The following is a 21959-nucleotide window of genomic DNA, read 5'->3' on the forward strand; positions in this document are numbered from 1 at the left end:
TGGGAATGGCTGCAGCTTCAAAAAGGGCGTTGCAGATGTCATCTGCGTCATCTTTCGGTATCTTCGTTAGCCATGGTGGCTCGATGAGTGGAAAAGGTTCCTTCTGCAAAATTTAGGACGATTTTGGTGTAGTGTAGGAAATCGGCATCAAGTAGCACGTCCCAGGCATGTTCTGAACACACATTGAATTTCACTGTCCAGGTTCCCTTCCCTATGCAGACTTCTAATGATGTCTTTCCTTTAACTAGCATCTCCCTTCCTTCTGCTGAGAGCAATTTTGTAAAAGGGGAGAGGATCTTAACCCTGTTACAAAGGGCAAGGAAGACTTGGAGATTCACAATTGACTTAGCTGCACCGGAGTCGAGAAGAAAACTACAGGAACGTCCTTCAAGTTTACCTGAAACCCGTATATAAGAATGGGAGCCATTTGGGAGCAGACAGGAAGGGGAAAAGGAGGGCCCACCTGGTCTAGGGGTATAACGCGGGGAGGCACGACGCAAGGATTTTGAATTTGACCAGTTTTGAAGCTTTTAGACGATAAGGGGCGCCCGATCTTCTTGCTGCTTCTTGGTTGCTAGCTTGACCAATTGGCCGAGCGAGTCGGTCTTTGCGTTACAGAGCTTCTCAGCCAAGGTGGGAGGTCAAACTCCGTGTCTAAACTGGACCGTTGTCCAGTTGGCGACCTTGTTTGGAAGACAGCCATGGAAAACGCGTTTTGCCAGAAGTTGAAGGTTCTTGGCGTACACTTCGTCATCCTCGTCGGCTTTTTGGAAAAGCAGAAATAAGTCCCTGACAAGGGTTTGCTCTTCTCGATCGATGATGTGTTGGGTCAATGTATCGCAGCATTGGTCAATGTCGGTGTCGTGGGTGATGCCGGCTCCGACTGCGGCCACAAATAAATCATGAGCAAGAGCGCGTACAATCAGGGGTATTCTTTGACACTGGGGATAGAGATGGAGATCAAATTTGGTAGTTATGAGCCAGTCTTCGGAATTCATGTCTTCTGCGAAGGGAGGTAGGCCCGCCAACGCTGCCACCAATGTAGAGCGAGACCTGCAGGTCTCCTCCCTTCTCTTCTCAGTACGTCTAGAACAACCCGGTTGGTTTAATTTTAGCATATTTTTTAAAGGGAAGTGGATCGGGAGAATAAGTAGAAAGTTTGGAGTGGGGAGGAACCGCAATCCTTCTCAGGATTGGGAAACGCCGATTCTGTCACCAGATTCCCATTGCAACCTTGCCTCCTCTCTGAAAAGTACATTAAAACAATATAAGTATTACAAATAACTACAAGTAGGTGGATTCTACACAGATTGGTAATAAGTTGGTTGTTTGGCTCTCGGGTTTGGTAAACGTCCACTTGGTGTCTTGCCCATTGTGTCTTCACTGGGTGGGCTGGCCTCTAGGTCAGGCCAATAGCTGCAAGCCCTTCTATATGGTGAATGTATCTGTATTGCACCCCAGTATCATGCCTACTCCCGTCTTCGGGGATGTCTCGGTACGGTATAATTTGATGCATTCTCCGACCAGAGCCAATGGTTCGACTTAAAATAACCAACCTTCAAAGCCCGACAAACAAATTAAAACACGCACTCCCACCTATTATTTACCAATTCATACGCATCACATGATAAAATGTCCTCTAACAAATAAGGAGATGAAGTAAAGCTGTGAAAAAGAGGTGCAATACAACAGCTATTCAATCCATGCCGATGGCATTGTAAAACAAGCAAAAACTCATTCTGCTTGCCCAATTTGGAGTTACACGGCTTCGGCACTGATCTACAGGAGCCAGTAAGATCTCCCACCAGGTGAAGCAGATGAACTTGACTGAGCAGAAAAAACAGCGTACTATAACGGGAAGGGTGGAATGTTTGCAGGAGGGTGTAAACCTGAGGCAAAGTGAAATAGATATGAAGGTTGGGCGTAGTTTATCCCTGACCTATATAGATGTTTGCAATGGAAGCGAATTAGGTGAATAAGCAGAATTGTGATCTAACCAAACCATTTTTCAATCTGAGTGGACAAGTGTGGGAATTCGGCATAAATAAAAATGTTACTACAGCACAAGCGTTTAAGTGACAAAACAACATTCTGGTGGAAAAAGAGCAATAAGAGTAAGAAAAAAACTCACTAAAACGTCAAACGCAACACCTTTCCCTACAATAACGTTCACTACGACGGCAGTAGTGAACGTGGCTGCGACCCACCCTGTATATATTTCCTTGGGACTCCAACTGGATCTACCTCCACTCTTCTCCCTTCGCATATCATTTATTGGGCTTAAAGGGTGAAAACCAAATTTTTATTGACCCTACCATCATACGCAAAAAGTCCACCGAACTGGCACTCAAATACTGATGCCCTTGTGATACTATAGGCCCCACCCATAAATATTAAAGAATGAAAGATAGCTTCTTAGATATTGGTTAAAATATGAGCTTTCACTACCCTAATACCTCATTCATATTATTACTTACGGTTAAGGATAATTTTCTGCAATACAAAAAAGTGAAACCTCCAATAACCTGACATGGTTGTGGAAAAAAGCACTAAGGTAAAGAGGACAAATTGACTTGGACAAAGTGAGGCGAGCAAGCCCAAGTTTAACCATTTACTTTCACTACTCTTCAAGAAATTCTACTACAATATGTAAGTAGTTATGCTAGAAGTTGCGTACTAAAATTTTGCCCTAGTTTGAAGCCTACGCAAACAGCAGCTGTGCCAACAGTCGCAAGAAGTAGCTTTCTTCCGACGGAACTAACGAAAAAACTATATGCACATGTCTAAGGAAAAGCAACTATAAAGTCGACGAAGACGCCGTACCATGTCACACAAGTCAGACTAGGTAGGTAAATGTACCCCAAAAAAATAACAAGAGCACCGTATGAACACGCCGACTCAAAACAACCATAGGTCACAGGCAAGATCCTAACTTAAAGCCCAAAAGTGGGGCTTTGCATCTGTGAGAAGACGTGCCCCCAGAGAAACTTTCCCCAAAAAAAACATCTGAAGAAATGGACATGAACTCGACTCACCGTTAGCATTAGCAGCAAGTATGAGTTAGTGCTAAGAAGCGCGAACTCGCGAACAGTTCAAGCACACACGGTAGAACTCAAATGAAGCGCTGCAGGCCGACAAATGTCAACAAACTTGGGAATATTAAAAAAAATCATACTGCATATAGATTCTACTTAGCAGGCATTTTCCATTTTTTAAAAAAAATTGATACTACATTTGGATCTTGCCAAAGTCATTATTTTAGGATGTCGTTTGAGGTTGAGTCAGAGAATTGGCAGCAATAGCTTTCAGGCGCCAACTAACTTAAAATCATACAAAGTGCTGCTGGATTTCGACAAAAGCACCTTATGTTTAAATTTGATAATTATCAAACTCTGTTTTACCACTCAGGCATAAATATTTAGGGTGTTCGTCGAATTCACTGCGATGAAAGTATTTACATCGGGTGGATCGCGATTTCTTTGTGATTTAGCCACAAAGTCCGGGAGCAAGACCAGAGAACGACAGGACCGTCGCTGTCACACCAAGCAGTTTGCTTGAACACTGGACTAATGAATTGTGTAAGTTGCTACATGGTAGAGTAAACCCTTCGGCTACTGATCCTGACACTAACGATGAAACAGATCGAAGTCTAGGCGGGTAGTCTATCTCTTACACAGTTGTGTTAGCCGTGGTGATGCTGTAGAGGGGCTCAAAGATAGCTACTCCGATGTTGATCATCTAGGAGACGTTTTGACTGCAGGTAGGGGAGTTGCACAAGGGTTTTGATGGCTTAGTTATTTGTGGTGAGGCAGGATCATGCAATGGGTTATTCTTCGCTTGTTTTTAGTGGTTCCAATTTGAAGAAATCAGGAAATCAGACATCCGAAGCAGTGACCCAGCTAAACTGCCCGAGAGGGGTTCTTCTCTCGAGGACCTCTATTCATAGCGATCTTTTGAAGTACTTTAATCTTGCACACTTCGTCACCGTTGATCCTCTGGGGCTGCAGCGGAGTTTCCAAACAGGTTCGCAACAGGCATTCTGCGTGGCACAGCCGTGGGCGTGACTGAGGCTGAACAAAGTGTCGGGGACGAGTGGCTCTGAGAGGTTTTAATTGCTGGAATTTACCTAACATATCAAATTCCACCTTCTCGGTATCGTAAGGCGGTGCATTATACGACAAACTCAGGCTCTGTTGACTGAATATCAGCATCGGCGGCGATAGCGGTGGTGATTCAACAGCCAGCCAATCAGCCATCCCACTAGCCAGTTGCAAGCTGAGCGAGCTCGTTTCTTTCCCCAGCCTGTTTGACTCAGCCCTCAGAGCCAATCCTTTTTCCGAGGTTGAGGATCAGGCATGACGACTTTTCTTACCTACATTATTCTAGTGCCAGAGGCTCTTCACCTTGGAGACCTGATGGGGATGTGGGTACGGCCTGCCACGAAAATAACACTGCCTCCCTCGGATTTTCAGGGGCCCACAAGAGGGTAGGTGCTTTACGGAGGTGATACCCGATTCCAGGGGTAATAACCGCCCTTACAAAGAAAAGAAACTCTCCCCGGAACTCTTGCCGACATCTTTGAGTTCGTTTGCCTTACCACGCCTGATGGTGTCACCCTATCATGTGCCAACCGGTTACTTCGCAGGCCGCCTGCAGCAGCAGCAGCAGCACTGCAAACTAACCAACCCACCAACCGGCACCACCTAGCCCTAACCTTAATCCTCTCCCAATCTAACCCCTATCCAACCCTGCCCCTTTCCCAAACCCCTATCCCTACTTCTGTCTTTTTTCTCTATCGCTTTTTCCTATCCTGTTCCAAGTTTAATTTCTACCATTTTGATGAAATTTACTTTTTTTTACCTTTATATTTCCTAAACCGTTTTGAGTTTTTCATCCTAATTTATCTCCTTTTTATCATGTCATCTTAGAAGCCAAATGGAAGGCTAAGTCGATTTTTTTTCTCTTTTTGTCAAGACATTACTTTTCTTCCTTTTTTACCTTAATTACAGTAGTCAGATTCGCTCTCCGATATCGTTTCACCCTCCTCGATGTCCTTCCCTTCCGCGCCTTTTTGCATATCCTCCAGCTCCTCCCATCTTTTTTGCCTTCCCACAAGTGGAGAGAGCTCAAAGTAGGAGAAATCGCTATTTGTAGACAATCGACTAGTCCATAACTCCAATCCTAGCATCTCCTGCCTCCAATCAGCAGCCCTGATCATCCCTTTGGGCAATGTAGCATTCCGACCACCCAGAAGTGTTCTGTGGTGGTCTAAACAGCCGAAAAACCTTTCAAAAGCTCGAGAATCTAGTCGTTTTAACTCCCTAGCCAATGATCCTAGAGATCGTTGATTTAGGGGCGTAGTTGTCTCATCTCTATGCCAGCGGTTGTCACGCGGGGTGGCGTAAGTAGGGTCCGGATTCTGAGGAGATCCTTCACAAAAACGGTGGTGACGACAAAGACCAATTCTGGAGGAATTGAGAGTGTGGAAGCGCGGAAGGTAGCTGATGCTGCTGCTGCGTCTGCCATTGCTACTGGCTGCCATTAGGAGTTCAAGGTGTTCAAGGCTGCTGCCAATGCTGCTGCTACCTGCGCCAAATTTGAAGGTTCTATTGCGGGAAAAGTGAACACAGAGGATATTTTTTTTTAATGACCTTACTGATTATTATAGTCCCTCTAGATCCGGCAGCCACGCCTTTTGCTGATAGCCTAGCTTTCCGCTATTGTGATAATAAGCCTGCCCTAGGACTGGGGTGACTAGTGAGGTCTGGCATGCATTGGCAGTAGAGTAGAGAAATACCCTGGAGACTATGTATCACTTTAACATGTAGCATGTAGTACTGACAGAATAAGGCTTAAGTCTCGTTTGGGGCAAAGAATGGAAGAAGTTGGAAGATTCTTTCTATCCCCAGATATTAGGAGACGTCCTGGCAGCTAATGCTACGTCAGTCGGAAATGCGCCACGTGCCACGTGTGAGATAGATGTGAGCTCAACTGAGACCAAGTGGAACAACAAAGAACAAAAAGTTAATAGCATTTAAGAGCACTCTAATAATATCTAATTACTTAAATTGAGTAGGCAAACTAAATATCTTGATCTTCACGAAAAGAAAATGAAGAAGAGGCACGTTTCTGCTTCATTAAACAAGTGTTGATTAGCAAAATCGATCGAGGAACTGACGAGCTTCTAGCTGATCAGGTCTCCACTTAAATTGAATGGTGCATAGTACATTGTCGGTTTTCCATCTTTCACAGGGAAGTTAAGCTGGGCAAAATATGAAATTCTAGGGAGGGCTTACATCCTTCTCGAAACAGTCGCAGTTTAGCGCCGATAGTGAGGTACTAACGGCCTACTAGTTTGATTGTAGGTCTTTCAAGTGAGCCAAGTGGCTTTGAACTTGATGACAATATCTCTAAAACTCATGGTTTTTACGCTTTCTAAGCATAGTGCCATATTGTGTGGATTCATCTCAACGAGCATAGGTTTTTAACAGTGTATCTGGGAAAGTGTGGGAAAATACAAAGCCAACTGCAGATTTGATACATGTACGGCGTGGTTTTTGCAACTTACGCATCACCGCAGGCAAAGAGGTTGCGCTTGGTGTTGTTGAGGAATTGTAATTTCTGTGAAATATCATTGGCTTGCTTAGTTAATATATTGAGCAACTCGTGAATGGGTTTCACCGTCTGATTTTGAGCCTCCTCCTCCAGCAACAACCGGAAGGTCATCACCTTCCTAAACCTGAGGTGGAAAACAGTAGCGTACTTATATCGGGTTCCCCTCCTGGGGCAATATGTAATTCAGATACGCTCACTAGGTATTTCTAACCCCTGTGATGTCAAAACCAACAGGCCGTGCCCTTTGTGAGTTGTGCACTTACTGAAGACCGCATGGCTATTAGAACTGATACCTTTACACTCAATAGAGGTCAGTATAATTCGATAAAATCAAATGGAGATTGCCCTAGAAGTATTGGGAAACAGCAAATCAGTTGAGGAGAATGTGCCAATCTAACAATACAACGAAAGGCCTCATACAACGTTTCAGAGAACTCATCAATTAATAAGAATGGGGAAGGGAGGCAATGCCGCATCCACAGCCATATTCTCATTCTCTGTAGTCACCTAATTAATATTGTTCCACCTCTGGGCATTTGCATCGTTTAAAGTTACTAGTTGCTTTATCCCCAATTTCAAAATATATGTGTCCATTTAGCTTCAAGGCCATTGGATGAGCTCTCTAAAAATCTCTAGTAGTATTATTAAAACGACTCGGAGCCGAACACATACCTCTCGCGTTCCTTTTTCTCCCACTTTACAAGCGTTTCCAACTCTCTTTTGGATAACTGCAGTGACGCTCCAATCACTGTTAACAGTTCTTCAGCATTAACGCGCCAGCAGCGCTTCAGTGGACGTTGCCTAAGATGAACATTCTTTATGTCCATCACGAATGAGCGCGGCAACCCCCTTTTTCGGGACGGAATGAAGCGTTGGGGCGATAGGGATCGCGAGCGCACAGATTGTCGGACACCCAGTAAAGGCGATATTGGTGGTGTCGGTGGCAAGGATGGCGGAGAGGGCGGTTGGATGGGTAGAGGCGGGGAGGCAGAGCGAGAGACGACGCGAGTAAGTCCAGGAAATAGGCGACTCGAGGTGAGTTGGCGAAAAGAATGAAAGTTCTCCAGTTGACGTAGTCGCAACTGAAAAATCAGCAATTAATTAAACGATTCCAAACGGGAAAGCTCCAAAGGACTAAAAAATTGCACTCGTGCAATTTTGTGAATTCAGACATTAGCTTTTTACACCTGCGCATAGTTTTTTACTATTTATAACACTCAAAAGATGGAAACAAGATGTCAATTTTTAGGTTTACAAGGCGCGCTCAGAGCAATTTAATAGATTTTCAGCAAACAAATTCAACCATTTCCGATTTTGTGAATAACTAAAAAGTGCAACTACGGATGGAGGTAAGCATGAGATCTCCTTCACTCTGTCTTATTGACTTGATTGTAAGGACCATGGCTTGAATAATAACTGCTTTTTGAAGTCTTAGTTCATAAAAAACAACCTTTCCAGAATTTGCAAATTTATTGGTTGATAATTGGTAGAAGGAGGGCGAAACAAACCCCGTTGGTAAATCCAACTAAGTATAGGGAACATTGAATCCGGTCCCTAACGCTGTTATACTGGCTGCTTATCTGCGCGGACATTTAAAATTACTATGCCACATGGCCCATGGTGCGTGCAAGCGGTCTCCCAATTTCTTCCTATTCCACTTACTTGTATGCTCCTCTACACTGCTCTATCTACTTGCGAATGCAGGTAAAACGAGAGCGCCATAGATGCAAGGGAAATAAGTGTACATGCTTATAACGGACTTCATGCAATTCTTGTCTATAGATACCTACTTTTATAAGACTTAATGATTTATTGTTCACTACAAAAAGCGTGAGCAGAATGGCTGAAAATTCGTTTATATTCTATAAATTCTGAGCTATTTAAGGCTACTAAAAATGCAGGCTTGTTGTTAATAACTTATGCCTAATGAAGCTGGAAAACTAATTGTGTATTTAGATTTCGGTTTTGGTAGAGGGACATTTAGGGGCTTCGAAAATGTGCATCCTCCGGTTGACCTGGCCTCTGAGCCATGCCAGTAGCCTCAAGTCCTATTGTACGTCGGGAATACATAATGGGCCCGAATATTATACCTGCATTCTTCTTCAGGAAGGTCTCAGGGAGCTACACAGCAAATCTGACAAATATTCGTTCATTTATACAAAAAACGAAAACCTCTGGATTGGGAATGTTCATTCAAAAGAATGTCACGTTTTACGAAAACCCATTTTTTATATTTTGCAAAATTGCAAACTAGCCACCTTTAAGTTTTAAAGGGGATCGCATGCTTGTCAACTTGGGTGTGAGATGGAGAGATACAGTCTACATCTATCTTCCTTTATTTGCAACTTGAGAACAAGTCTGTATGGAACCCTAGGAAAGTAGCACTATGGCTAAAAGTTCAAAACTGGAAATATGAATGCGATTTTGAATGTGGTCCACTCGGCCGCCTATTTTGTACAAATGAGAGTAAAATGGAAGCGTGCAACAATGGTGGCCAACATATTTCAAAAAAGGTGATTTATAAATTGCGAATTGCGCTTTATTAGCATTTATAAACTATTAATTTGGTGCATGACTAAACCTCGACATTCAGAAATATTGCTTAATGATTATTTTAGAGTTTCAGTTGCACGTAATTTACCTTAGGGGAAGATTAGGCTGTAAATCTTTAACACGGATTATTCATATTCACGTACGGAATAATTCTGGTTTTTAAGTAAGTACTTAAAGAATCACTTTGCTGACCTAGCTGAAATCGAGGACCATTTTAGTGGCGTATGGTGCATCGATACGCATAACGTTACCGTTTCTCATAAATAAATCCAAAGTCAACAGGCGGCCGAGTTGCATAAATTGTGTAAAGTCGCCAATGTGCACAATTTGCAGATGTAACATGGACATTGAAGAATCTACCAGAGTACTCGGAATGACCAAGGGAATCAAACTCCTTAAAATCAAAATTTTAAAGTGCGCAATGTCTGCCGCCCAATGCCATACCTTCCATCGGATGTTGTATTTATGTACTTGCTTGCGTTTGAACTCTTCCATGCGCTCCTCGCAGAGCTTCTTCAGCCGTGCTTGAACTCGTTGTGACGTCGCGGTGGCTTCCAACTTTAGATCGTTGATGGCCTTTAGATGGTTCTCCAGAAACTTTAATAGCAAAAATTGGTTTATTTTTTTCGCATAAAATTAGACTACGATTTTGAAATTAAGTAATTTATATTTTATTTCAATACATTCCTAAGTCAAGCCTCTAAAGATTTTCAAGTATCTTCTTAAATCATTTGTTTACTAATTTGGATGCAAGTTCAAAATACCGGCAGTTTGCAGAATTTAGCAGAAATCATGCTTTTCACACCATTTGAATTACATCTGTGAATCTGTACCAACTTCCTCACCATGCTCCAATAATAAATGAAGTATGTGAAGGGAGTTGAAAAATCTGATTTTTCTTTACGAATGATATCCACTTTTCCACTTTATTTGCTAATGTTTTTCCCGAGACTTTTGCAGGTTCTTTAAATGCATTCACAGCCTCGGAGAGGTTGATCAGCTCACGCTCTGTAATCCCGAATTCAAGAGATTGGTTTGAATTGCCAATGAACATGCCACGTTACTTTGATGTGTATAAAACTATGATGTGGTGTATTCTTACACCGGTATTTGCAAAAAGTGCCGACAAATTTTGAGATATTGTAATATTTCCGTGGTTTATTAGCATTTATTAATGCTTTGACCCCCTAATTCAGACAAGAAAGTCCCAGTTATTTCCACGAAACACTGCATGTACTGCAGAAACTAAATGTAGGATTCTCCATATAAAACTGCCTCGTTTCAGGTAACTCACAAAGTTGTAAAGTGGTTTTAATAGCCATGAAACAAGTTCTTAAATGGCGATACTTATTCAAAAACCATTTCCACCTATGACTGAGCTCACCTTGGCTTTGCCCCGTGTCCTAGGCGAGGCGTCCTATTTGATCAAGCAAACAATGTTTCAGGGAGGGTGTTGATGTACTCTTCTACCCGAAACTCAAACAAAAACTTATAAAATATAGAAAAATAAGGTAATCCATTCTTCAACTTTACCAAGTTTACTACCTGTAATCTAAAAAGAAAAGTGGTTCCCATAAGATGAACAAATAGAAAAAGTGAACTCACTCCAAGTTGGTTGAGCCTCTTAAACCTTTAAAAAGAGATTTTAAGCATAAATATAAGTTTCTTTGCTAATACTAACTTGATAGACCTAAATATGACTTTAACCTCTTTTAATGAAGAATAAATATGTAAATTGGAGCAAGATACACAATACTTGCAAGAATCAAAAGGAGAAAGTAGTGTCGGATAAAAGTTCCCAATTTTTTTTGCCTTTTCAAAATGTCCCATAAAGGAAATATGAAGGAAATCCCTCTCCGTAGCTAAATTCTATTAATATACGTTTGCATTTGCCAAAGTCAGTTGATTTGAAGTTAATCCCAAACATCAAAATTTCCAAATCACTCTTTGGTTTCAAAAAAACGCTTTAAAGAAATCACAGCTTTTTTGATTTTCACATTAAGTCTCGTGAAAATTATAGAATCGATGACTTTTTTATGCATATATATGATAATGCATTTAAAGACATCTAGGATAAGAAATTTTGATTAATCGTACAATGTAGAGCTTCTTATTTTCAAAGCACTAAACTACAATCTGACAGTAGATGGCCAGAAGTGTCGCCTTTCATTGAAATAGGAACCCACTCACCAGCAATGTGGACACCTCCCTGGATAGCTTCCGCATTGGACGCCGATCTCGTCTCAAATCCCCCTAGGCCACCACCTCCTCCTAGTCGTCGTCGATGTCTACTCGACCGACGTCTTGAGCTGGATAATGGCAACTTCAATGAGGTTCTATATGAGCTCTCAATGTTCGTCATCGCATTGTCGTTGACCTGATGATGACAGAGAGCCGACGGACTTTGGATTACATTCAGCTCCCGCAAGCGCGATGGCTTTTGCCCAACTTCGTTAGAAATCGGTAGACATAGCGCAGAAGGCGTACGAAGTGTTGACTTGGACCTAATTATTACAAGCTAGAGTCTTTTGTCTGGTCGATCTTGGGCATAGTGTTATCAATCCATCACCCAAAGAAAAAAATATACCGCATTTTGTTTTCATTTTTTAATTCTATCATTAGATTTTGCAATTCTTTATCTGGCAAAGGGTAAATAGCAAAGATATATTGTACGCTTTAATGCAAAATGTCACAAAAAACAATTTGAGTTTTCTATTACTTAATGGAAACTGTCAGCTACCACTTTAAAATCTACAGTAAGTCTTAAAATGTGACCTATTTAATCACTGGGGGACTTTACGTTCACTTTACTTGATTACGCGTCGATAGAACACTCATGGGTTCTTGAGTTAACACCTACCCTAAAAGAAATTTTTTTAAAAAGCAAAATAACCTACGAATCAGGTGGAGAAAAGTGAGAGCTGTCCTGAGAGTCGGACTTGGTAGCTTCCTCGGGAGTGCAGGTCTGGGGTTGTGTAAATGCAGCTTCACCTTTTACGGGGACAAAGAAATCATCTCATTTTCCTCATCTTGGAAGCGTATAGACATAAAAGTCGAAAATATGGGAATGTTGAACCGGTATTAAAAAACATATTATTGATGTATAACAAGCTCTCTTTTTGCCTCTGTAGCGAAAAAGGTGTGCTGGAATTCTAATCTATAATGCAAAATTCGTTAGTTCTTCAATTGGTTTAAAAGAGCCAAAACAATTTTTTGCAGGAAACTTTCATACCTCCATTGTCATTTAGCGTAATTGATGGCAGCTGGGGAGGTTTTAGTCGAGGAAATTTTTGAGGAGGTCTTCAAAATCAAAGAACGAAAATGCAAAAGCACTGTGTTATCATTTACACAAATAAGTGATTTATTTGTCACTGTGTGAAAAGCTTGCTAGTTATTAACTACCCGGTTACAAATTCTCTTAAAAGGGCCATAAATTCTCATAATACAACTAAAAAACTGCTCATTTTCTGCCATGGTCAAATAGATTATGTTTTGACTCCTTAAAAATGGACTGTACTATTCCTATTCATAAATAAATAAAGATAAAGGACATACAAAGTGGAAATAAAATCCACTGGAGACCCGGGTCTTCCTAAAAATATTCAGTTAAATATCAATATTCAAGCAGGAATTAACTCATCAAGCAGCGTTTTATTTTTAACGGAATTTTAAGAGCGATTTTGTGTCACTTGCAGGACATTTAAGAACATCATACAAGAAACAGTCTACCATAAAAATACAACATAAGCAAGAAGAGCATGATTCTTCGCAAAAACGCTCAAGACTGCTAAGTTTCTACTCAAAAATATGCGTAATACGCTATTTATTTGATAGGGCCATATACGGTGATCTGCCTTGGCAATTGTGCCTGGCGGTCGATCCTCCAGTCCATTTCAGTGGCTCCTATCTCTTTAATATGTTGATAATGCATGTTGCTTTCAAGTATTAAGTTTTCTTTCGTCTTCAGAAAAGCCTTTAGGGTGCCGCACATGTATTTTATTTACTGAATCCACGTTAAACGCTTGTTGTTTTAGTTTTAAAGTTATATTACTCTCAGATCAAATAAGAACTACGAATATCTTGAAATTTTCTCACTTAAAAATTACACCAATCACCCCTGAGTACCACTATTCTCGCCTACTATTAATAATATTTTAAAAACTAGGTCCGTTTTTTATTCCTACTCCCAAAAATAAAAAGGTTGGATTTTGCTTAACGTAGCAAAATCTTTTCCACGTAATTTGAGAAATTGGGGACCACTTTACCTGAAATCCCATTTTTCCAGATATTTTGATTTGATGCATTTTTATTCGACCTAAAACAAAACCCCTCTCTTTGTGTAAGTCATCAGACTTAGTCGTATCTCTAACACCTATCTACTTTCCCTCTATCTGTTAATTTGCTGCTTCACAGATAGCATAGTAGGATTGTAGCTACCTATAAAATGTAAACAGCAGCATTTAATAAGCATTTTGCTTCAAGACCTGAAGAAATTACATGATAAAGGTACTCAGTGCTTCATAAAACCCACCAGGAATGCTTAAACAAGCTTAGTGCAGGCAATCGAATCTGCCTAAAGTGGCCATTTAGTGAATCACGGATCATCTAATATTAGATCAGCATCTGACTTTTAACCTCTAAACTTACCAAACCAATTTCTGTTTCCTTGGTTTTCTGTGTATACCTGTGCTTGAGTTAAGCGTTACTTTACGAGGCCGAATCTTAGGTTCCTCAAATGATTGTGTTGAGGGACGAAATGGGGGTATCTACAATGTTTTCGAAATAGATTTGAAAAAATACCTTTTATACATTACGAAAAATAACTCTAATAAGAGAGAACTTACGCTACAAGGACTCATCCATGTTGGGTACTTCAGGCGTTCCCTTACCTTTGGGAAAACAAATAGACCTTCTATTTATAATTAAGGATTGAAATCGTAAATGAAATCCAACCAAAATGGCAAAACTTGCCTCAGCACGATCACGCAGGAACTCCTTCTTACTAAAGATCAAAGCAAAAGACTTTTGGCAATAATAAAACCCCCGTGATCGATTTGGTTCAATGGCAATATGTTAGACCAACAGCAGAGCGCCACCGACTTACGTTTTATGTCCTTTACCACAAATGTACTCTGAAAAACTAAGACTTTCAAGAATTGCTCCAGGCGGAATGAACTCACGAGCATCGGCCATCCAGTGATCTGGAAACCTAAAAATACTGCAGTCGAATATTTGTCCCAAACAATAAATGCTATCTTATACGTCATCTGATGTAAATGCAGATGGAACGTAATGTCGATAGACTCACTCCATGTTTTGCTTCATCATGCCAATGTATGCAGCAGTGCCGGCATCTGTTTTATGGAGCTCGTGTCTTCTCCATACCCCCTAAACTTTCAACCAATCCTTCTTAATACGGGAATTAGATAATGATAGGAATCCAAAAGCCAATTTTTCGAACCAAACGATAAAGCCTACGCACGAAAAAGGGTAAGGATGCGTTTTAATGCTTGCCTTTTTTAGACTGACCCAGCCCTCAGTCAAATACAAAAGTTCTTTTGCCGTCACCGGTTGGTCGCCTTTTGGTTGAACAGCAGACGGAGTGAATAGCATCAGATCACCGCTATGGGAAAGTACGTTTGTAAGCTACTTAATTTTAATATAAGTATCGAGGCCGTATTGTGTTATATTTTTATCGAGTTGAAGCATGACTCATTATCATTGTACCACCCCTTATGTATTCAAAAAGAAATTTCAAATTCCATTTTTTGATTTGCTTAGGAAGTCCTAATAAGATACACATTATTTATCAAAAAGGTTTGTGGTGGCGAATTGGCACTTAGTTTTCCTACCTTAGGGTGGTTAAAGTTTTCGGAAGTCTGTGCTCTGTGTCCGTATCGGGAGCTTCATAAAAAAGCTGCTTTGTTGCAGATATCTGCAAGATCAACAAAACTGTTTAACAAGGACTATTTTCTAGTTTCATACCTCTGGCATTGTGTGTATCAGATCGTACAATGAACTACTCCGGCTGGAACTGGAATTAAACATAGCCTCAATTGGCCGCATGTTTTATAAAGGTATATAAAAATCATTGAGTTTAGTTTACAAACTTAATAACATTTTTTTCATTTTGACTCGTAAATCGGTGTAAATTATTTCAATTGACACCTGATTACCGATTCGGGAATTAAGAGGTCATCTCGCATTAGTTGACCGCATGGCAGACCCTTGTGTTTGCAAAGTTGTGAGAAGGGTTGTGGCACTTTTCGGTGACCTTAAATTAGCCAAAACATCGCTATTAGCTTTTTATTTTGGAAACTAACCTATCCAACAGCATCCAACATCTTCGATTTTCAGAATACCGCTCCTCCCAGCAACAACTACCCAAAAATTATTACAAGAAACAGGAAATAAGCTTTAACATTTGGCAGTTGCACTAATCCAGAAACTGGTCTAGTGGCGATTATTTGGCAGTAGCATCTACACCACTAATATGGGCTTAATTCGTTAGTAATATATCTGGAAAAACATGACACTGGTCCGCTGATTTACGCAGAGAATAAATTTGTCTAAGTCGACTTCATATTAATGGCTGCCTACAAAATAAACTTCTCATACGCTTGTAATTTTACCAAGCAGGAAATATAATTATTCATTTACGCATAGTACATAATGCAAAACATCTTTTCAAGCATGAATAACTGAAGAAAATGACTTACCACACGGCATCACTTTGGGCGAATTTTGTCAAACAATGCCTTTTGAAATGCCCAATCGATGCAACTGGTGGCCCAACTCGTGTCTGCCAAGATAGCTGCAGATTAATTTCCTCTCCTGGCTCATAAAAACTGTGTGTTTTGAACCATTAAAGCACGCTTAATCCAGGCCCCTAGAGAATGCAATTAAGGTGCCTTTAGTTTTAAAGAGCGGATAAATCTGTTCCAAATTTGACGCACACCCTAATTCTCACCTCAAATCATTTATCCCTTGGAGAGCTCTGTGGGATGAAGCAATAAGGCGCGACAGGAAATAAGATCTTTCTGGCTATATTTTGGTAATACTTTGTGATACGGCCACTATTTAACGATTAACAACCTTTGTTGCATACTCTGGCTTAGTAGAAACAAGAAATTTGTGGCCCAAATCGGTACTAAAATTTTCCTCTGGACATTTTATTACGCGTTTGACTCAAAAATTCCACTTGCATTCATAACAAGAATGTTCACATTACTTTACTAGGCAGAAAATTGGCAGTATTTTGCGCCTTCGTTATTATTGAACCATTTGAGCGGCGGTTCTTCTTTGTTGATTTGTTACTTTACAGGGCATAGCAATAATTTCTTGAATGGGAATTAAAGTATGCTATATTCCATTTGGAGTTTAAAATACTTCTTCCTAAGTAAGTTTAACGTAAAATCCAGCTTTACAGCATAGCATGAGGGCAGGATCAGATTTACTACTGCATTAACGTAACCCATACTGACCTTTTGAACAAATGGGTTACTAGAGCTATGTGGAGAGCGTGTAAGGGCTTCAAGTATGTACAAACCCTCTCTTCACCTTTTCGTAACAATTTCAATGATGCTAACTCTTCCATATGCATAAACTAATGAAGTCTAATATAGCGACTCACTCCAGAGGCTCTTAAATCAATTAATCTGCTTCTACCCTCACTGATATGCTTATAGATGACATCAGTTGAGGCGTTATCTTAAAGTGACGAATTGTCAGAAGAGTTACCTAGTGACTGGAAAAGGCTGAATTGAGACCAGTATTTTAATCGTGAAGCGTTGCTAAGATGTTTGATCTGCCGAGTTACGGCAGCTATGCCAATAGAACCTGGTCCCAAGAGACAAATTAAGTGCATTTACACTTGAAACGCGTACACTACGTATAGCAGCCCGGAAGAAAGTTTGAGCATAAATTGCACACCAATTACGGGTGATTATTCTTATCTTATATCTTACTAATTTTAGGTAGCCTTCCCTATCCTTCTTAACTCTCCTTAAATGAAGTGCCTTGATTTTTAAATTGTAGCAATAAGGACTCGACTTTGCACCATTCAAAAATCATATTCATATTTGCAAGTGCTCGGCTGAGCGCAAAAATAGAATGTGAGTTCAAGTAAAAGTAGGCTGGTCTACATCCGGTTGATAAATATACACGTAGTAAAGGAGAGTGGGATGCAACCATAATATCCGAGCTCAAATTGATGGTTTAATGGTTGCGTGAGACCGTGACTGGCAACTAAAAACAAATCCGCCGCTGCTGCAACAGAGGGAAAGTGATGGTGATAGTAGGTAAATCACCTCCAGCTGAGTCCACCTCGTGCAGCGGAAGCTCCATGTGGGGTAGGAGCACCAGTGTCCCCAGTTGAGACCACGTGGTTATGACCAAGCGAGCCTCAAGGTCTGGCCGTCTCCGCGTCTTCTCATCCTGACAATGGGGTTTGTATGAAGAAAGACTCCTAACGTGGCGATACCGTATACGGTAACAAGTATCAAGAATGGCAATAGCCGATGTATACGTGCGCAGGTCAGCACAAACACCGTTAGGAAATGTTGGACTCAAAATTGACGCTCGAAGCTACATACCACTTCAAGCACAAAAAACCAATGTCAATTTTGGATAGACAACATCTGTACCTTACAAAGCACAACAAATAGCACTTTACAGACAAGACTAATTTTGACCAACACGTCAGTAAGGTAGAAAAAAACAGAAATTAGAATAAATGGCCTCAAAGACTCTCGAATGATTCCTCACTCAACAGTTTCAGTTAAAAGCCTTAGTGCTCCTAGGAAGCCTACAAAGATGACTAGATTGGGAATAAACGATTCACCTTACAAAATGTGAAAACCCGTTTCTTTTCTTCATTGACGTCTCAGAATACGAAATTAGGACCTAAAAACTTTAGAAAAACTCATTATGCCTTTACATTAGTTCCCCACATTGGCAGTCCACTGATTTTGTGAATGTTGACCTTTTTATTCTGCAATGCAAAAAAACACATCGAGATATCTAAGTTACTAGCAGAAAATTGCACATCTCGTAGCGGAGATAGCGAACAAGTTACTGAAATCCATTAAGCGCTTGCGTAATCCTCTATTTTGGTGAAGGATCGCCTAGGAGCTTCGCTATTGCACCTCCTCTGGACAGCCTGGCCCCCAGGCCATGGCAGTAGACCCAAGCTTTACTGCATGTAGATGGTACATATTCTGTCAGAATATGATGTATTCTTTCATCCTCAGGGAAGCCTTGGGGCACCATATCGCTCTAAAATGGGCCTAAGAGAGGTAAGCTTTGTGACAATCGAGAAGTAGACAACTAGGGAAATTCTTTTGATCTCTAGTAAATCAAATTAGCTATCAAGAAAAGTGCTTTTTGAAATGTCATATTTTTTAAATGCAATCACATCTCGGATCTGTGATAAAGTATTAAAGAGATGCAACCACACAACATTTACTCTTACGAGAAAGCATAATCTCGCTTTCTACCCGATCGCCTGTCCATTTTGGAGAAGTGTTTTATGATCTTGCGCAGTCCTTTAAAGAAGTAATCTTTCTTAGACATTTCGAAATCATTTTAAAAGGTTCTAAGTAGGAATGCCTCCCCCTTGATTGTTTTTTAAAGTATCACTACGTGAATGACCCATTCTCAACAATTACAACTGCAGTATAACATACAAACACATAAACACGAGCGTCTGGGTTTGAACTGATGCTTGATTATGTGTGAAGTAGTGTTGGTAGTGAATGGGTTAGGACAGCCAACGATACGTTTATTAACTTGATGCAGAAATACAAAAACCAGCCGTTACCATAAGTCGTTTAGAAAGCAGTGTGGGGTGCGCGGTACACGGAATTCTGTATGATATGGAAAAAGAGAGGCTTAGCAAGTTAGTTGTCATCGAAGTTTTTCGTTGTCTATTAATGCATGCGAGATCCGCGTGCTCAGTGGCTTCCTCACTTTCAGGTAAAAATGACCGATTTTAGTCTTCACAACATAAGAAAGTACCACAAAACATCAACAAGTGCAAAAACTAAAAAAGAATTATCATTATACTCAAAATTGCTTTTGACTTCAAATACATTTTCAATGCTTCTCTGCAGCAATGCTAAAGTTTTGATACCTCTGGCATATTCTACCATAAATACTGAAGCAACTGGTAGGGGGTGCGCAGACCTGTAAACAGCCCATTGTCATCGAAAGGATACTCGACTTTGAAAAGTTGATCACTCATTCGGTAATGATATCATAGTAGCATCACCGGAGTTGAGGAAATCGACATGTGTATCGTGCAAACAGACGATGGCCTTGAAAAGTAATATTAGCATAGTGACTAACGATGATGACTAAAGAGGAGTCATCGTACGATAGAATGGTAATAGTGACATACAAGGCTGTAATAACTAAGACTTTGATTTATTTGATGCTTGTTTGTCATTAATTATACAAACACATATGCATTTAATAAAGATTATAATGTATATGGGTATATGTGCAAGAACTTGCTTATTTTGTACTATTTGGCCGTTGTAATGACATATTTTTATGTAATTTGCAAATTTAAATATCACGGCTTTTTTATTTCTTTATTTCACTGCAGATTGTGTGTAGTTGCAACGTGATTAGTTTCCCTAAGCTGTCTGTTTTTTGCGCAATGGCCTTTTTAATTAGTTATCTGATAGGTTATTGGCTCTTGTACTGTGTTTTTGTGTATTTTCTTGTTGGGAAAGTAGGTTCTCTGTCAAGTTAGCTAACACCTTGATTTTGTCCAAAGGGGCTCCACTTGGTAGGAACGACAGTTTGAACTTTAATCCAGGCAGGAATGCATCTCTTTATGGTGGTGTTTCAGCTGATAAGCTTGAGTAAATTACTAAAAATCATTAATTTTAAACTCCACTAAGTTATTAAGTCGGGAGATCAGGTAATGCTAAAAGCGGTGTAGCCGAGCTCACGAATTATCAGCATTCGATTAATTTCTGATTAATAATTAGTCACGCAGCTGGTCACACTTAGGTAAGCATCTCTGTAAGTAAATATTTTTTAAGTCAATTGGTAGGAAAAATAAAGTACCTCTTCCATTGCATCATTAATGAGGGTCTTGCCATTCTAGAAATTACATGCAATCGCAACATTTTAGCGTCATTAATGTAGTTATTATTTTCATCCCTTCCTAGGTAGTGGGTGACCTGTAGTTTAGAGGGTAATTTACAAGGTTTACCCCATCTGCGGTTACTCAATATCCCACTTAAAGGCATTTTTTGGGATACTTGCTCGAACTTATATGATATATTAACGCTGATTTTCTCAATATTCACTGCTCTTCCAAAAGAGCTCAATCGACTATTCACGCTGCAAATAGACTTCTCACTTCCTACGCTGCATTCGAGAATGGATATGCAAAGGACCTACCGGTAAGCCTCTGGAAGAACAGTAGGTCATCGTATTTTACGTCCGTCGTGGGCTTAAAGTCAGGGGGGCTCTACCCGCGCCCACTTTAAAAGCATCTTCTGACATGCAAGCCAGTGCACTGGCCTCATTACGGGCAATGTAATCTTCCCATCCTCATCCTCAGGTTGAAGTGGTTCATCATCAGGGCGTCTATATGTCGACTTATGTCTATGACCAGCGTTAAGTGGGCCATCATCAGAGACTTTATGTATTGATCTACATCTACCCTGCATGCTACGTGACCCACCACCTAGGAATCGCTATATGGATCTCCTCCCATGACTCAAGGCCACCTGACCTCACTGCTGATCGATATATGATGCAATGCATGGTTCCGAAAAAGTCGTACAAATATTGCTATATTCATGGAGCGGTGCTTACGTAAATGTGCATCATTCCTCAAAGGTAGTTTACTATGGTGTTTTCAGCGCAATATCACAGTTCAACTCCCACCTGACAGTAATGTCGCCAGACGGGTCACTGATTGCACCCTGGCTTGCAAGCCACATAAAATCATTGCCATATGGTAGACCTATAATAGCCCAGACCGGTCCAGCGATCGACCGACCGGACCGATAGATCGCAGTTGCAGTATCACCATCAGCCAGCCTCCTGATAATTGCTGTCGCCGAAATGATCTCACTATACCATTTAATCGGTATCAGTGACGGGCAATGTGTGCGAAGGGTAGGGACGCATTCAGCGCACGTTTATGACTTGCGCTTGCTAGGAGGCACAAGTCAATTACAGGGAGCATTTTCAGGTCCTAATTTTCTGCTGTCACGATGGTGGCTGACAAGTTCGATTAACCATCTTTTTAGTCAGGGCAGAGGGTCTAATCGGTTAACACCGTCATTACAGCGTGCAAATGATCTCGATCCATACTGAGTCAAATCAATCGGCAGCCACCACTCGTGGTAGCGCTTTTCAATTAATTCCTTCCATTTTCAGCTTCATACCCATACTTTCTTCTGAGGAACCTAAGCACTGTAGAAATTGGGGTGACAGCTTTAAGGATGGTGGTAGCACAGATACCACCATCACAGATCATCAGTTGGCATTATTTATGGTCAAAAGTGAGATGATTGTATCTCATCTTTGACCTCGTCGAGCCTCATAGCTCGCTTATGGTCATTAAATATATGCTTGACGATTGCTTTTGCCTTAGTTTTTCTGGCTGCAGTCTGGATTTCTCCTCCATTGCAGCCATACAAACGTCCCCTCCTGTCTCTTTTGATTATTACCTCGGGCTCAAAAACAATCGAATGAGCCATCTAGACTTGTCAACCTATTCCATTTATCAATGCAAAACTTTTCCGGTAGCATCATTTTGA

At 40.7% G+C, this 21959-nt stretch overlaps 4 protein-coding genes across 4 annotated transcripts; 1 reads left to right on the plus strand and 3 right to left on the minus strand. All coding sequences in view use genetic code 11, as the record gives it.

Moving 5' to 3' along the window:
* Positions 1 to 641: 641 nt before the first annotated feature.
* Positions 642 to 1118, minus strand: EGR_09800 (hypothetical protein; the record flags this gene model as incomplete). Its single annotated transcript, XM_024499049.1, has 1 exon — positions 642 to 1118. The coding sequence occupies one exon, from the start codon at positions 1116 to 1118 to the stop codon at positions 642 to 644; it is 477 nt and encodes a 158-aa protein (XP_024346528.1).
* A 2781-nt stretch (positions 1119 to 3899) lies between these two features.
* Positions 3900 to 4256, minus strand: EGR_09801 (hypothetical protein; the record flags this gene model as incomplete). Its single annotated transcript, XM_024499050.1, has 1 exon — positions 3900 to 4256. The coding sequence occupies one exon, from the start codon at positions 4254 to 4256 to the stop codon at positions 3900 to 3902; it is 357 nt and encodes a 118-aa protein (XP_024346529.1).
* Positions 4257 to 4355: 99 nt separating this feature from the next.
* EGR_09802 (hypothetical protein) lies at positions 4356 to 4707 on the plus strand (the record flags this gene model as incomplete). Its single annotated transcript, XM_024499051.1, has 2 exons — positions 4356 to 4486; positions 4521 to 4707. The coding sequence occupies 2 exons, from the start codon at positions 4356 to 4358 to the stop codon at positions 4705 to 4707; spliced, it is 318 nt and encodes a 105-aa protein (XP_024346530.1).
* Positions 4708 to 4999: 292 nt separating this feature from the next.
* On the minus strand, positions 5000 to 19411 carry EGR_09803 (hypothetical protein; the record flags this gene model as incomplete). Its single annotated transcript, XM_024499052.1, has 9 exons — positions 5000 to 5606; positions 6569 to 6739; positions 7288 to 7697; positions 9613 to 9765; positions 10148 to 10176; positions 11359 to 11672; positions 12066 to 12159; positions 17478 to 17635; positions 19326 to 19411. 9 exons carry the CDS (start codon positions 19409 to 19411, stop codon positions 5000 to 5002), a joined length of 2022 nt encoding a protein of 673 aa, XP_024346531.1.
* Between the last annotated feature and the right edge of the window lie 2548 nt (positions 19412 to 21959).

This window comes from Echinococcus granulosus (genome assembly GCF_000524195.1).
Source record: "Echinococcus granulosus chromosome Unknown EG_S00168, whole genome shotgun sequence".
In the NCBI taxonomy this organism is placed as follows: Eukaryota; Metazoa; Platyhelminthes; class Cestoda; order Cyclophyllidea; family Taeniidae; genus Echinococcus; species Echinococcus granulosus.